The sequence below is a fragment of the Melanostigma gelatinosum genome (assembly GCF_949748355.1).
Source record: "Melanostigma gelatinosum genome assembly, chromosome: 16".
Classification (NCBI taxonomy): Eukaryota; Metazoa; Chordata; class Actinopteri; order Perciformes; family Zoarcidae; genus Melanostigma; species Melanostigma gelatinosum.
In genome coordinates, this window is record NC_136649.1 from 14,952,930 (window position 1) to 14,966,421 (window position 13,492).

At 42.5% G+C, this 13,492-nt stretch overlaps 3 protein-coding genes across 4 annotated transcripts; 2 read left to right on the top strand and 1 right to left on the bottom strand.

Annotated features, from left to right (window-relative positions):
* Nucleotides 1-279: 279 nt before the first annotated feature.
* LOC306790781 (cannabinoid receptor type 1B-like) lies at nt 280-2,578 on the top strand (the record flags this gene model as incomplete). The annotated part of the gene is made up of 2 exons (XM_079287276.1): nt 280-404; nt 1,072-2,578. The coding sequence occupies exon 2, from the start codon at nt 1,148-1,150 to the stop codon at nt 2,576-2,578; it is 1,431 nt and encodes a 476-aa protein (XP_079143402.1). The 5' UTR covers nt 280-404; nt 1,072-1,147.
* Nucleotides 2,579-4,308: 1,730 nt separating this feature from the next.
* LOC306790437 (akirin-2-like) lies at nt 4,309-6,742 on the top strand. The gene is made up of 6 exons (XM_079286696.1): nt 4,309-4,450; nt 4,779-4,952; nt 5,095-5,238; nt 5,352-5,501; nt 5,884-5,955; nt 6,091-6,742. The coding sequence occupies exons 2-6, from the start codon at nt 4,781-4,783 to the stop codon at nt 6,099-6,101; spliced, it is 549 nt and encodes a 182-aa protein (XP_079142822.1). The 5' UTR covers nt 4,309-4,450; nt 4,779-4,780; the 3' UTR covers nt 6,102-6,742.
* A 323-nt stretch (nt 6,743-7,065) lies between these two features.
* Nucleotides 7,066-12,926, bottom strand: orc3 (origin recognition complex, subunit 3). 2 transcript variants are annotated; one of them, XM_079286256.1, is made up of 20 exons: nt 12,788-12,926; nt 12,599-12,653; nt 12,421-12,518; nt 11,863-12,001; nt 11,642-11,746; nt 11,393-11,550; nt 11,173-11,312; nt 10,903-11,062; nt 10,014-10,127; nt 9,729-9,862; nt 9,386-9,449; nt 9,181-9,297; nt 8,985-9,064; nt 8,573-8,706; nt 8,336-8,427; nt 8,126-8,223; nt 7,875-8,016; nt 7,671-7,787; nt 7,338-7,417; nt 7,066-7,250 (listed from the first exon to the last, which is right to left on the bottom strand). In XM_079286256.1, the coding sequence occupies exons 1-20, from the start codon at nt 12,809-12,811 to the stop codon at nt 7,145-7,147; spliced, it is 2,157 nt and encodes a 718-aa protein (XP_079142382.1). In that variant the 5' UTR covers nt 12,812-12,926; the 3' UTR covers nt 7,066-7,144. The 2 variants fall into 2 exon arrangements, with proteins under 2 accessions (XP_079142382.1, XP_079142381.1); XM_079286255.1 differs by having other exon boundaries at nt 8,336-8,430.
* Nucleotides 12,927-13,492: the final 566 nt, after the last annotated feature.

Below are 13,492 nucleotides of genomic sequence, written 5' to 3' on the forward strand. Positions count from 1 at the left end.
GGTTGTCATGTGTTGCCTGCAGCAGCTGTTTTGCTCTTGTATAAATACGTGTGGATGATGCTCAGGGACGCACTTTCGTCAGCGCTCAAACACCTCAGACCACGTGACCAGCAAGCGCACAAAAAGGAGCCTTAACACCGCCCGCTTCCACAAACACTCTCTCTCTACCAGCTGCCTGCCCGACTTCACTGTATTTGACATTGTCAGCAAACGATAATTCCCCCGGCAAATCAGAAAAACAACAACAATTGTAATTTCTCACCCTGCCTTCCAGTTATTTGAGGAGTTGCTGCAACTGTTGGTGAAGAGAGTGAAGACAACAGACTGGTTTACTCCCAGTTTCATTTAAAAAAAAAAAAAATCGTCATGGATCGTGGAAAGATGTTTGTTCTTACAAAATCAAGGTACGTTTTTTTTGCGCGAATTTATTATTTCTATTTTAATTTCTTTGTCAGTGGTTATTTTTTGTATTTGTATTATTGCCCAATATATTCGCAAAGCTTTGATCCAAACTGATTTTAGACACAACATGAGATATTTTTCTTTAAACGCATTTCATTCTCAACGGGTCATGTCCTGTGCAATTGTGAGGAAACACTGTTTCTGCTCTGTGTCTTGTTCATGCAAACTTAACTGTTGATAATTGATATCATCATTACTGGCATCAAAATGTGGACCATTGGACAGACATGTGTAATCTTTATCTTGTTTCTCCCTTGATGCCTAATTAATCCAATGATTATTCTTAATGACCTGCTTTAATTAATAAGAAAGCCTGTCTGTCCTACTTCATGCAATGATTTCCCCTGAGGCTGCACAGGTTTGTCATCAACTGTTCAGTTTCCCACTATTGTCTGAGATGCATCTGTTCTAGAGTCAGCTGGCTGATAGGAATATTCCCCCAGTATCTCCCAGCAACTAATATATTTTCTACTTTAATAACCATTGATGTTCCTTCATGTATTCAAATATTTTAATATCGATCTATAATTTGAATGTCATAAGATGTATTAATTAATTTAATGGATAAAGTATTCCTTATCGAAAAAAAATCTCATTTGTTCTTCATAGATGTCCTTCTGCATGGATCTAATGCTGTTACACCGCACTCCTCTCCACTGAGCATCTCTACAGCCACAAAGCAGCCATGAAGCTGGCTTTGGACAGGATAGCAGGCACCACGATGAGTACATTAACAACAGGTGTCCAATATCTCGGCTCCAACGACGCCAGCTATGACGACACCTCCATTGACTCGAGCCTAATCAAGAACCGAATCCACTTCGAGAAGCCTCACTCTGCCTCCATTAGTAACTCTTTCCCCGGACTCGTCCCTGTAAATAAGGAGGTCATTTACAGCGGCCTCGCTCCCATTTTCCCCACCAACGTATCAGACTTTCTGTTGAGCAATGTCTCATCTGTGGGGAGTGGAGGGGCGACACAGTGTGGGGAGGACTTTGTGGACAACATGGAGTGTTTTATGATTCTGACTCCCAGTCAGCAGCTTGCAGTCGCCATCTTGGCGCTCACCCTGGGAACATTTACAGTGCTGGAGAACCTGATGGTGCTGTGTGTGATCCTACACTCCCAGACGCTTCGATCTCGGCCTTCCTACCACTTCATAGGCAGCCTGGCTGTGGCTGATCTGATAGGCAGCATCATTTTTGTCTACAGCTTCCTGGATTTCCATGTCCTCCACAGGAAGGACAGCCCCAATATTTTCCTGTTCAAGCTGGCCGGGGTCATCGCCTCCTTCACCGCCTCTGTGGGCAGTCTGTTTCTCACTGCGATCGACCGCTACATCTCCATCCACAGGCCAATGGCGTACAAACGCATCGTCACGAAGACTAAAGCAGTCATTGCCTTCAGTGTGATGTGGGCCATCTCTATCGTCTTCTCTCTGCTGCCGCTGCTGGGGTGGAACTGCAAGCGTCTCAACTCTGTCTGCTCTGACATTTTTCCTCTGATCGACCAGAAGTACTTGATGGTCTGGATCGGGATGACGAGCATCTTGGTCCTTTTCATTATCTACGCCTACATGTTCATCCTCTGGAAATCCCACCACCATGCTGTCCGCATGCTGAGCCGCAGCTCCCAAAGAAGTGTGATTGTCTACACTGCAGAGGGGAATAAAGTGCAGACGGTGAGGCCCGAGCAGGCCCGGATGGACCTCCGCCTGGCTAAAACCTTGGTTCTGATCCTGGTGGCCCTTATCATCTGTTGGGGCCCACTTCTAGCCATCATGGTTTATGACCTCTTTGGGAAGGTGAATGACTTCATCAAGACTGTGTTTGCCTTTTGCAGCATGCTCACCCTGCTCAACTCCACCGTGAACCCTGTGATCTACGCCATGAGGAGCAAGGACCTGCGCAGGGCCTTCCTCAACATCTGCCATGTGTGCTGGGGAGCGACGCAACCTCTGGACAGCAGCGCCGAGAGTGACTGGAACAGCAGGAGTGTGAGAGGCACAGCAGGCGGGGCGGGGAAAGATGGAGCCGGCTGTGGAAAGCCTCGAGTAAAAGTAGCCCAGGTTACCGTTTCTGGAACGAGTGAGACTTCTACGGCAGAGCCGGTCTAAAGGAGAAGCTGCCTTGCTCTGATACGACTGTGAAGTTATTGTAGAATAGTCCCAATCCTCATAGTGCACTGCTCTGTAACTGTGAAATGTGCCAAAAAAAAATGACTTAGATGCAGAACTGAATAACAAGTTTCTGTTGCTTTCAAGCTAAAATCTGTAATTATTATTATTGTTATTATAACTGTATGGTAGAGTGCAATGAGACTCTAAAAACGGTGCATTATCTCTTTACTCTGTTATTGAAACATGATTTGTTACGTTGCACAAGTCTGATGATGATGATGCCAATTGGATCAAATGTTTTTCAGTCAACAAAATAGTGGTATTCACAAGAACCAGTTTGTTTCTGCATCAGCCGTTACAAACCCATCACGCTGCTCTGTCTCCTTTGATGTAGTTTGAATATGCATTAAGTTACAGATTTCAGCTTTAAGGTAGACAAATGTGGTGTTCCATTTTGTTCTTTGTTTTTTTCACATAACATCATAGTGGCATTAATGCAAGGTGAAACTGTGTCTACCTTCATGCAACATGTCAGTTTTGAATGACAGCACACTGCTTGTAAGTGAAGTTAGCATCCCATTAGTGATTTTAAATCAGCTATTGATGAAGACCATAATATTGTGAAATTTGGCAATTTATTGTAATTTGACTTTATTTATTGCTTTTAATTTATTTGTTAAACTATTACTTTGCAAAGCAAAATGGTGAGTCATACTTAGAAATATGAACAGCTTTTTGATCAAATCAAAACTTTATTCTGTCGTGATTTGAGAATGTAACATACTTGCTTATAACACATGTGCTTATGAAACAGTTACAGCATTTCGTGAGGAGCTACATTTTGATATTTCCGTGAAGCATCCATTGTGCCATTGTGTCTCACAACAGTGTGTATAAAGCAGAGACATGAGTTCAATAAATGTATGAAATTTGTCTACTTTTATCATAATTTTGTCAACATATCAGGTGCCCTTGTTTCAATAAAACAATGAATTATCAGCAAAACGTCACATCCGCACCTGCGGCCAAATATTGTATGTGACTATGTGTTTATAGCTGCAGGCCAGACCTTTTTGGCTTATTTGATTTGATTAGATTACACTTAATTGCACAGAGTACAAGCACTGAGACAGTGATGTATGTTTTAGCATCAACCAGCAGTGCAAAAAGCAGTGAAGTGCAGAGTAATGTACAAATCTACAGTTTATATAATATATGTAATATATATAATATTATGTAATATATATATAATAAGCAGCAGGCTAAGGGGTGGATATGAATACGCAAAAATGGATTCAGTAATAAAGAATAAGTACAGGTTATGGCAATTATTTGTGACCCCACATAAGCAATCTATATTGTTTCTTCCTGTCACAGGCTATGGTCACAATGTGGACGGGAATAATGTTTTATTATAAAACACTGCCCTCCTGTGGAGACAAAAGAGACACCAGCCATCCATTGTCTTTATTATTTCCCTTGTACTGATCATACTGATGGTGTTACAGCGTAACGAGGCTAAAATATAACTAAATTAATTATGCACTGTGGACGATGTAGACATCAAGAAGGACATCAAGGAGGGTGTAATGAGGACGACGTTAACCTTTCATTTCTTATTATTTACTGTTTAAACTGCATGTCCCAGAATGCCGTGTGGCGCATTTCGCACCTGACGTCACAAGCCAGAGAAGCCGACAGCCCCATATCAAAAACGAGCAGCTAAGTTGCGTTGGCTAGCTCCCATCTATAACGGCAGACAGTTGGCCCGCAGCCGGCGAATCGTCACCTCAACTTTTGGGAAGCAACTTTTAGAACAACACGAGTTTTTTTTATCGCAGTTTGACGGACTAACTTTCCACCCTAAAGGTAAGAAGCAGTTTTATTCAAATATACACTGGAGCGCACTGTTCTACCAACGGTAGCCAAAGCTAACGTTAGCTTTGTTTTCTTTTTGATTATTTGCTAGCAAAGCACAGCTAGCAAATATTTAAAAAGCCTCAGCTGCGCAGTATGGTTAGCATGTATTGCTCAGCGAATGAATCTGGTTTTAGCAGAACAATTCACACTATAATTAGCAAGGCGTGTTAAAGAATAGCCTTGGTTAGCAACTTAACAGATGTTATCACTACATTAATGCTCTGTTTCGTTGTTTTTCACCCCCCCCCCCCCCCCTCCTCTTTTTCAAACCCTGCAGTCATGGCGTGTGGAGCCACCCTGAAGCGGACCATGGATTTCGATCCTCTGATGAGTCCCACGTCCCCTAAAAGACGAAGATGTATCCCCGTGTCCCACTCGTCCTCATCCCCTAGGAAGTACCTTAGCATGGAGCCCTCGCCATTTGGGGAATCGTCGTCAAGGCTCAGTGCAGGTAATGTTACCAATGTTGGGTACCAGGGGCTGGAGAGGCATTGGCAACACGTTGAACCACACTAGCAGAAAACACTGACCAGTAAACGGATAAGCTTACCTCGCTCTGTCTTTATTTTTTTTACTTTCTTTTGTCCCACTAGAACAAATCCTCAACAGCATCAAGCAGGAGTACAAACGCATTCAAAAGAGGAAGCATCTAGATGCAGGCTACCAACAGCCAGAGTGCTGCTATTCTCCAGAGTCCCCATCCCAGTCATCTACTATGAATGTTTCCAGCATGCCAGGTCGGTAGAGTAACACACTGCCTACAGGAGAGACGCACGTGACATGTACTCAGGGAAACTAGCGATGCCATACACACCATGATAATTCGTTTTTTTTTGTTTGATTTGCACAGGAACGTCCTCTGGAGGCGTTTCTCCTACTAGAAAAGAACAGCCATTATTCACCCTCAGACAAGTTGGAATGATCTGTGAACGCCTGCTGAAAGAAAAGGAAGAGAAGGTGCGGGAGGAGTATGAGGAGACCATGACTTCAAAACTGGCAGGTTGGTGCACATTGAGAAAGTTGTTATAGTGGTCAATTTTCTTTTAATTGATAAATGCACTTATCTTTGCATCACTATTATAGTTTTTATTTTGATTGTAAAAAAGGATGAGCATAGTAAATTCATGATTAAATCTATAAAATGTCAAATTCTAATTGCCTACGGTACAAAAGGCCTAAGTCATGTCTTATTACAAGTTACACTAAAGTTATTACATTAGTGTATTTTTTACATCACAAAGCCAGCATTGATTCCTGACCACAAGTGTGTGATCTGTACCATAGTTAAGACTTAACCTAGAAGACTAATTCCAATAATGTACGTAAGTCTTCCCACTTTGTTGCACAATAGTAATTCTTCTATCCGGTCATGTGCGTTTCAGAACAATATGACACCTTTGTGAAGTTCACACATGATCAGTTGATGCGACGATTTGGGGAGCAACCTGCAAGCTGTGAGTTATTTCAATTCCACATTCCCGCCTCACTGGCAATACTTTGTGAGAAAGGTCTTGGATCTCTCTTTGAGCTCCACCTTCTGAAGTTTAAAGTCTGTGTTTTGTATTTCGTTTAATCTCCCTCTTCACCAGATGTTTCCTGAGTGTGGCCCAGAAATCTTTTGCAAGACGTCCTTCTCTTGCTGCAAGCTATCATGTGATATCTCAAGAAAGAAGAAGAAAAAAAAAAAGCCCATCATTGTAAGAGATTCAGTTTAGCTAGTTTAAATGAAACTTTTCTTACTGTGCCATATTTCTGTCTTTGGGCAAAGGTTTATATGAAGCTGTTGTCAGTTGTTACCACTCTGTTGGCAACTAGGTGCTTCCTTATGTAAATGAGTGGACCCTATCTCTACCAGTGGCCTATGTTCCTCCTGCTGTACGTGTACCTACAGTTCTCACTTTTGTAATGATTCCCAGCATTCCAAGCTCTGTCACTTGTTTTCTGTTTGTTACATGTAAATATGATAAAGAACTGCAAGAGTTTTACTTAAGGTTTGCTGGTCAATCTGAGAGGAAGGGTAAGAAACAGCAGAACAGAGCGAATGTGTTTGCAGTTTGTCCTCTGTTCATTGCTTTTTAAATTGAGCATAAAGTGGGCTAATTCAATTTTTTTTTTTTTGTTCTCCCTACCAGTGTTCTATTTATTTTGACTTGTTTTGCTGGTATTACTTTGAAGCCAATGTACTTATTGGAAAAAATAAAACATCTTAAGAGTTAAATTGTTTTGATGCATGTTAAGACATTTCTATGGTACCGGTGTGTTTTTTCGTCAACTGATCTTGTCTCTTTTGTAAGACAATTGAATCAAATTAAGTCCATTACACCACCAGTTGTCTGTCAATTAACAACTATGCATCCGTATATGAGCTGTGCCTTCAGTATAGGAACGTTTGCGCAGCCTTTCTAGACTTATCGCTGCAGGTACTACTGTAAACATAGTGTAAACAGCACACTATGATCTCTGTACTATATCAGACATTTCCCTTAATACACAGCGATGAGCAACAATAAACGTGGCACCATGATTGCTACTGATGGCTACTTGCATATATTTTATTAGAGGGAACAATACAGTACAAAATATAAATCAAAGTTTAGTTTCCTATAGGAGCTTGAATGAAGGGAGACTGATGTGGTGCGTTGGTCAGCAGCCGCCCCAGCTGAGTCGAGCCACGTGGTCCGTCTTCTGTTTGGTGGACTTTATGAAGCCCAGAAATTCCAGCTCAGAAACAGCTCGGATGAAACGGGCACTAGAGAACATGCTAAGGAACACAAGTTCTCAGCTTCGTCAGTTGAAATGGTGGGGAAAAATTGTAGATGAAGTGACGGAAGGATACTGTTTGACATCATCCACTTTCCCAAAATCGTCAGAATCTGGTTCATTACCCTCCGCAGCAGAAACCACAGTGGCATAGGCCTGAAAACAAATACACAGGTTCTCTTTCATGTCAGGATCTGGTCATTCTGGACCGATAATGTGAAACATTGATCCTTCGGTTCAATAATAGCTCCTCAAGAGAATGAAAAACAAACTTTAAACCAAAGTTTGGAGGGCAGAAGGTGTTGAGACTAAATGAAACGCTGTATAAACATCTTGTTTTTTCCTTAAAGATGTTGGTTGGTGTAGTTGAATTACCTCAGACAAATATCACATTATTTTGTAGACTAACCTCCAGCCAGTCGTAGAGGTTTATCAGCCTGCCGCACTCCAGGTGGAGTTTGTACACGATGCAGATATCAGGAGCAGCATTAGAGATGACCCCATCCTCCGTCTTTAGGCGCTCATTCTGGAAGAAGAAGACGCTCCGATGAGTACTTCCATTGCTCTTGTTAAGAGAGCTGAAACACTGGATAAGACGGAGAGGCCCGTGTACCTGGAGGTAATAGATGGGACTGTTGAGTGCAGCCTGAATGGAGGTGCGAGGTGTTGCGTTGAGGTGGCGTCTCACAGTGGCAGAAGAAGTGTAGTAGCAGACTTCATTCAGCGTCTGAGACTCTGGGGAAGACAGGTGGCTCCTATGTGGGAGGGAGGGAGGGAGGATGAATTTCTATCATAGTTATGCAATTCAAATATTTTACGAAAATTGTTAAACGTTCAGCAGAGCAAGACGGTAATATGTCTGACTTCACTAAGCCGTCGATAAACTCCAGAGCTTCATTTCGCAGAACCTCGAACGGACTCAGTTTCTTGGATCTCCGAGACTCGTTCATCTCCAGCAGCGTCTAAAACACGACAGAATCAACAGTCAGTTCAGGAATCAAAGACATCAGCGAGGTGGAAAATCTGTTCACAGAAATGCTGTGAAGAGAACATTCATCTTAAAACCATAAAAACCTTCTGCAGCTGGAACAGATCGGTTTTCTTTTGAAGATTTTTCACTGGAGAGGTGATACTGTCTTCCACACTGGGGGGAGGTTCAGCAGCTCCTGCTATTAAGAACACGGGAAGATCATTTCAAGGAGTGTTGCATGTTCATTAACTGAAGTAATAACTATGTGAGAACAGAAGCTATCCCAGGGTGAGCGCAAAATGAGGGAGTGGAAGAATCGCTGCTTCATTTTGACTACTTACTGTCTAACTGCTTAAATCTGGCGAGCATGTCTCCCAGCTGGACACGAGCGCTCTTCATCGTCTTTGACTTGGCAGACTGCAGAGTCTCCTCACACCTCTGCAGCAAAGCAATCAGCTGATCTTTAGCCAGCATCCTGGAGGGAAAACAAATGAGTGGCACGGTGGCAATACAGTTATGTATTACTAAATATTAATGGCTATTTGGCCACCAGGAGGCGCAACAATGATCCAAATATCCTTGAATATGTTGTCATCTGGTAGTAAAATATGAAAATGCAATTGGCTAAGGTACTGTATATGACTACAAATGAGACATGGAACGCTTAAAACAGTGGGCACGGATCAAAGTGCCTACAACGAGGAACGATTTCCGTCCATTCGTTGGTCCGACTGGTTAAATATCCAGACTTACTTCAGAAGCTTCATGGCTGACTGGTAGTCCTCATTCTCCCATATGTTCTTCTCCAGACATATTAAATGCAGCTCTCTGATCTGTGACACACAGACAATGCTGTGATACATCAAGGCACTTTGGGAAAAACAACCTGACACCGTTACTTCATTTTCAAACCTTTGCACTGTACACTTCTAAAGCAGTCATTTCTTGCCTGTTTTCCGAGGGGATACCGAGGTAATGACGAGGTCAGAGTGTGGAGACATCTCAGGGTGGGATAATAGTTCTTGTGATATTTGCGAAGGTCCTTTATCAGCTTCTGACACACCTCCTTAAAAAAAACGGAAGCGTTTGCATCCAGGTATGCTCACTCATCATTGGCTAATGTGTCGGGTGCCGAGATAAAACAAAGAATGTACCTTTAAATGAGGGTCATCCGTCAACAGATGCACTTGTTCCTGAGCTTCCTGCTTCTCTGCATACCTGGGGGGGACACACAGGTTAGACTTGATTTAAAGGCTTCGTTTTACAGTTGAAAAGGTAAACCGTACGACAAGCTACCGACCCACAAGCTACCGACCCACATGAAGAACTTGAAGTCACCTGTGATTTCACTGCTTGCGGCCAAACTAAATGGTATATAGTCACAGTTTAATGTTTTCTCTGACAAGTCCACTTGGAGTTAATGCACATGTGAAAACCAATTGTGCGTGTGTGTGCGTGCGTGCGTGTGTGCGTGCGTGCGTGCGTGCGTGTGTGTACCTCTTGAACGACTTCAGCTGCCTGACCCTCTCCAAGTCTTGGTGACCAAGCTGCATCACATTGAGCAGAGCCGCCTTCTTCCTACAGCACAGCACACTGAGAGGCTGAGAGTGGAAGTGCTCCAGCAGGGCCAGCTGCACCGACACGGAGCACAAAGTTTGTTTAGCACATGTGCACGTCTGAATTAGGTCTACAGACTAAGAGGATGCACCGATCAGACACACACACACACACACACACACACACACACACCGGATGACGTATTTTAAAAAGGCGACTCTGTACCTGAATGCCCTTGATGAAGTTTTTCACGGAGAAATCGTGGTAGAGGAAGATGCTGATCAGCACCTGCATCACTTTACCGTTGAGCTTAAACAGGAACTGAGGTGTCAGGATCAACTGGAAACAGACAAGACAAAGAAAATCAAAAACTTTGATTGAAAAACAAGCAACTTAGCCACTGTAATGGATTACACTTGATGGTGCAGTGGATCATAATAAATAGTTGTTTTTTTTCTTCTCTTTGACAAATAGCCACTACAATACAATTCTTCAGTTATTCTGGCAGATTAGACCTCTGCTCAGGTTGAAGGTGGGCCAGATCTTATGATTCTTATTGGTAGAGGGAGCTTTGTAGCATAATAACCAGGCGGACCGGTTACGGCGTGAGACTCGGGAAGATGTCTACAGTCCTGAGCAGAGGTCTAACCTGCCAGATTAACTCAAAACACCTGTGTCAGTGTTCAGAGGCTTTAAAGGCTACAATGTTCTTCATTTGCTGCTTAACACGATAGAAATCCTCTTGATAAAATCTTTATCATAAAGAGTAGCAGAATGGATGTAGATGTTGTGCTTCACAAAGCAAATACCTGCATAAGTAGGGAGGTCATCTTAAAAATAGAAACAGTTTGACTTGTGTCAGTGTTATGATCAGAAGTTATTCAATACTCAGTATTTTACAGTGCAGATCCTGCACGAGTACCTCAAATATGACAGATCTTAACAGCAAATGCAGGATAAGCACCTTAATAGTACAATATTGGATGGAAGATTGGCATATTCATTGATTGTAATGATTTAATGAAATATATAACAAGCTCACAGCATGATGTAACTTTCCACCATGTTTCCTGAATGCATGTATTCTGTACTGTATGCGAGAGTGAAACACTACCTTGTCTATGACTGTGGCCAAGTGCTGTGTACAGGAGAGGGACTGGAAGAGCTCGATACACAGCAGGGAGGTCACCGAGTGGGGCAGCATGTGCTGGATGGTGCTGGGCGATGTGGCGATACCGAAGATGAACATCAGCGGAAGACGTTCAAGGTACCGGCTGTGGAATGAAGAACATGTTCGTGGAAAGAATGTTTCAACATTTTAAAGTTACAAAAGGAATCAGAAATTGTAACAAAATTACAACGAAACAGTGAAGTTTGTAGTTACCTGCAGATGAGTATAAAGTCCTGAAGAACTTTTGGGTTGAAAGCCTCCAAATCTTTGAAAATAATCACAACGGGCGGATGCTGCGGATCATCTCTGACAGCAGAACTACGCTTCTTTCCAGGAGTGCCCGTGTTGGATTTCTGAAATACAAATAATTTGTTATGCACCTAAAATTGCAAATGCTCACTAATGTACTTTAGTTCTGCTTTATGGTCCCCACCTTTGTATTTGTATTGTACCAAGCACAGAGTGTACTGAGGGAGCAGTGCACGCTGGTGTTGAGCTGAGCACTAGTCTGCTCGGCCTCCTCCTCTTCCTCATCATCCACAACAGTGTCCATTAACCTCTCCAGGACCCTCTTCATCAAGTGCTTCAACGCTGAAATGATAAACGCAAACAAACATAAGGACTTGACAGCAGAAACTGTAATGATGGACGGATATTTAAAGATACATTTGGAGTGCCTGACCTCCGCACTCTTTTGCCTGCACAGACACCACGTGAGGAGTGACGGACTGCTGCAGCAGGTCAGACAGACTCTGGAAGGTCATGTCATGGTCTGGGACATTCACACCTATGGAGGATATCAAAAAGGGGAAACAAAAGGGCAGACAAAATTCAAGTATTATAAATCGGCCGTTTGGACAATCAATAAGCAAATCTCAGAGGAAACTCCCTCTTAAAACATACCGAGCACGAGAGCCGCCGTGGGGATCTCACTGGCCCTCATCTGTGAGGCCCAGTCACTGTGCTGGCGAGTGGAAGAGCACTTCCTCGTGAAGTCCAGCAAGCTGTCCAAGATGTTCCTGTTGAGTTCGTCCTGTAGAGCCTCACGCACAGCAGAACATATATTGGGTTAAAAGTCTTCTCTATCAAATCCATCAATTGTTTATGAGACCCTGTTGAGGGCTAACACTGTAAGGCTATTGTTTTACATCACTGTTGAGCCATATGTCATAGCAGGGTGAACACAGGTGGAATTGATTAAACGGTCATTCTGGTCCACCTAAACGCAACAGGGCCGTAATTAATGTGAATAATGACACCTGTGTTTACCCTGCAATGACATGTCAAGGTGGCTGCTGCGAAACAGTGGCTACGAGGGAGGTGTGTCCTGTTTTTGCCAGCACATGTGGTTGTTTTTGTGACACTGACATATTTGAGATGAAAGATATTTTCTGAATGGATTCACCCCACACTATTATCTTTTATGTTGGATGAGCAACAGGGTTGAATATCTGTTCTTACCTCTGTGTCCGTTTTAATTTTGTCCCACAGGTCATGACAGAGTCTGAATCGTATTTCACTGTTTTCAGCATCTTCACAGCCACGCATGAAATGATCCTCTGTGGAGCAAAAAGGCAAAAAACGTGAGTGCAACATCTCAAGTTGGGGAGCTTTTAGTTGAAACATTAACAGAACTCACCCAGACTGAGCGTGGTCTTCTTCTTCTTAGCACTTGGCTTGAAAACAAAGCAGCCCTGAAAATATCAACGGACATAAGTTACAAACTGTGACGATTAACTATGAACTCAAATGAAGACACTAGACTTTGGCCATGTAGTGTCAGGTTTAAGAGCTTAACGTTACATGCAAACTTATAATATCACGTTACCTTAGACACAGATGAAGTAGACATCTTAGCATTGGCTACGTGTAACGGCTCTTGTATTTTTAGGATAGCGCTGCCGTCCGGATAAAAGTGAAATATGTGTTTTATGGAATTCTGCTTGTGCCGTATTTAACAAACTAGCTGCTACTTCCCGCCAATGTGACGTTTACGGAAAGTGTTGTGTTCAGCTGATAAACGGTCACGTGCGTGTGTTCATAGCTGAACTTGCTCAATTTTTAAGTTATCAGGCATGTTTTCAAAGCTGTAATGAATACATTTAAATGACTAATGCCACCTTCAAGATTTTAGCATGATTTTGGTTTACCTATGTTATTCCTCACCTTAGTTTTAACTGCGGTGGAGATTTTTAAACACTGCTGGTCTTGAACACCCCCGACCCTTTAGAATCCCTAGTTTCCCTGTTGAGGTCTTTCTGCCTGCAGGTCGGCAGGTCCAAATCTGTCCTGTTGCAGCGTTTAATATTAATTTTTAGAGATGACGAGCATGTACAAATGATGCTCTCTAACACTACTAATAACGTAATTATATATACAATAGTAGTGGTATAAGTAATAGTATTTCATTTTAAACATTTCTGTTAGGATGCAAAGTATTTTGCATGTTTTTAGTTATCATTAAAACAGGGACCTGGCCAGGGATTTTTTTTATATTAACTGTCTTCAGTTAGCATTATGCATATTGTATACT

What these genes read in the sequence shown, in the direction of transcription:
- orc3 (XM_079286255.1), bottom strand. Translation starts at nt 12,811, where the DNA reads ATGTCTACTTCATCTGTGTCTAAG. An exon ending in CTACTTCATCTGTGTCTAAG is followed by an intron (nt 12,654 to 12,787) that starts GTAACGTGATAT and finishes TGATATTTTCAG; the next exon opens with GGCTGCTTTGTTTTCAAGCC. An exon ending in ATCTGTTCCAGCTGCAGAAG is followed by an intron (nt 8,224 to 8,335) that starts GTTTTTATGGTT and finishes GTCGTGTTTTAG; the next exon opens with ACGCTGCTGGAGATGAACGA.
- LOC306790437 (XM_079286696.1), top strand. Translation starts at nt 4,781, where the DNA reads ATGGCGTGTGGAGCCACCCTGAAGCGGACCATGGATTTCGATCCTCTG. An exon ending in GTCGTCAAGGCTCAGTGCAG is followed by an intron (nt 4,953 to 5,094) that starts GTAATGTTACCA and finishes TTGTCCCACTAG; the next exon opens with AACAAATCCTCAACAGCATC. An exon ending in GAATGTTTCCAGCATGCCAG is followed by an intron (nt 5,239 to 5,351) that starts GTCGGTAGAGTA and finishes TGATTTGCACAG; the next exon opens with GAACGTCCTCTGGAGGCGTT.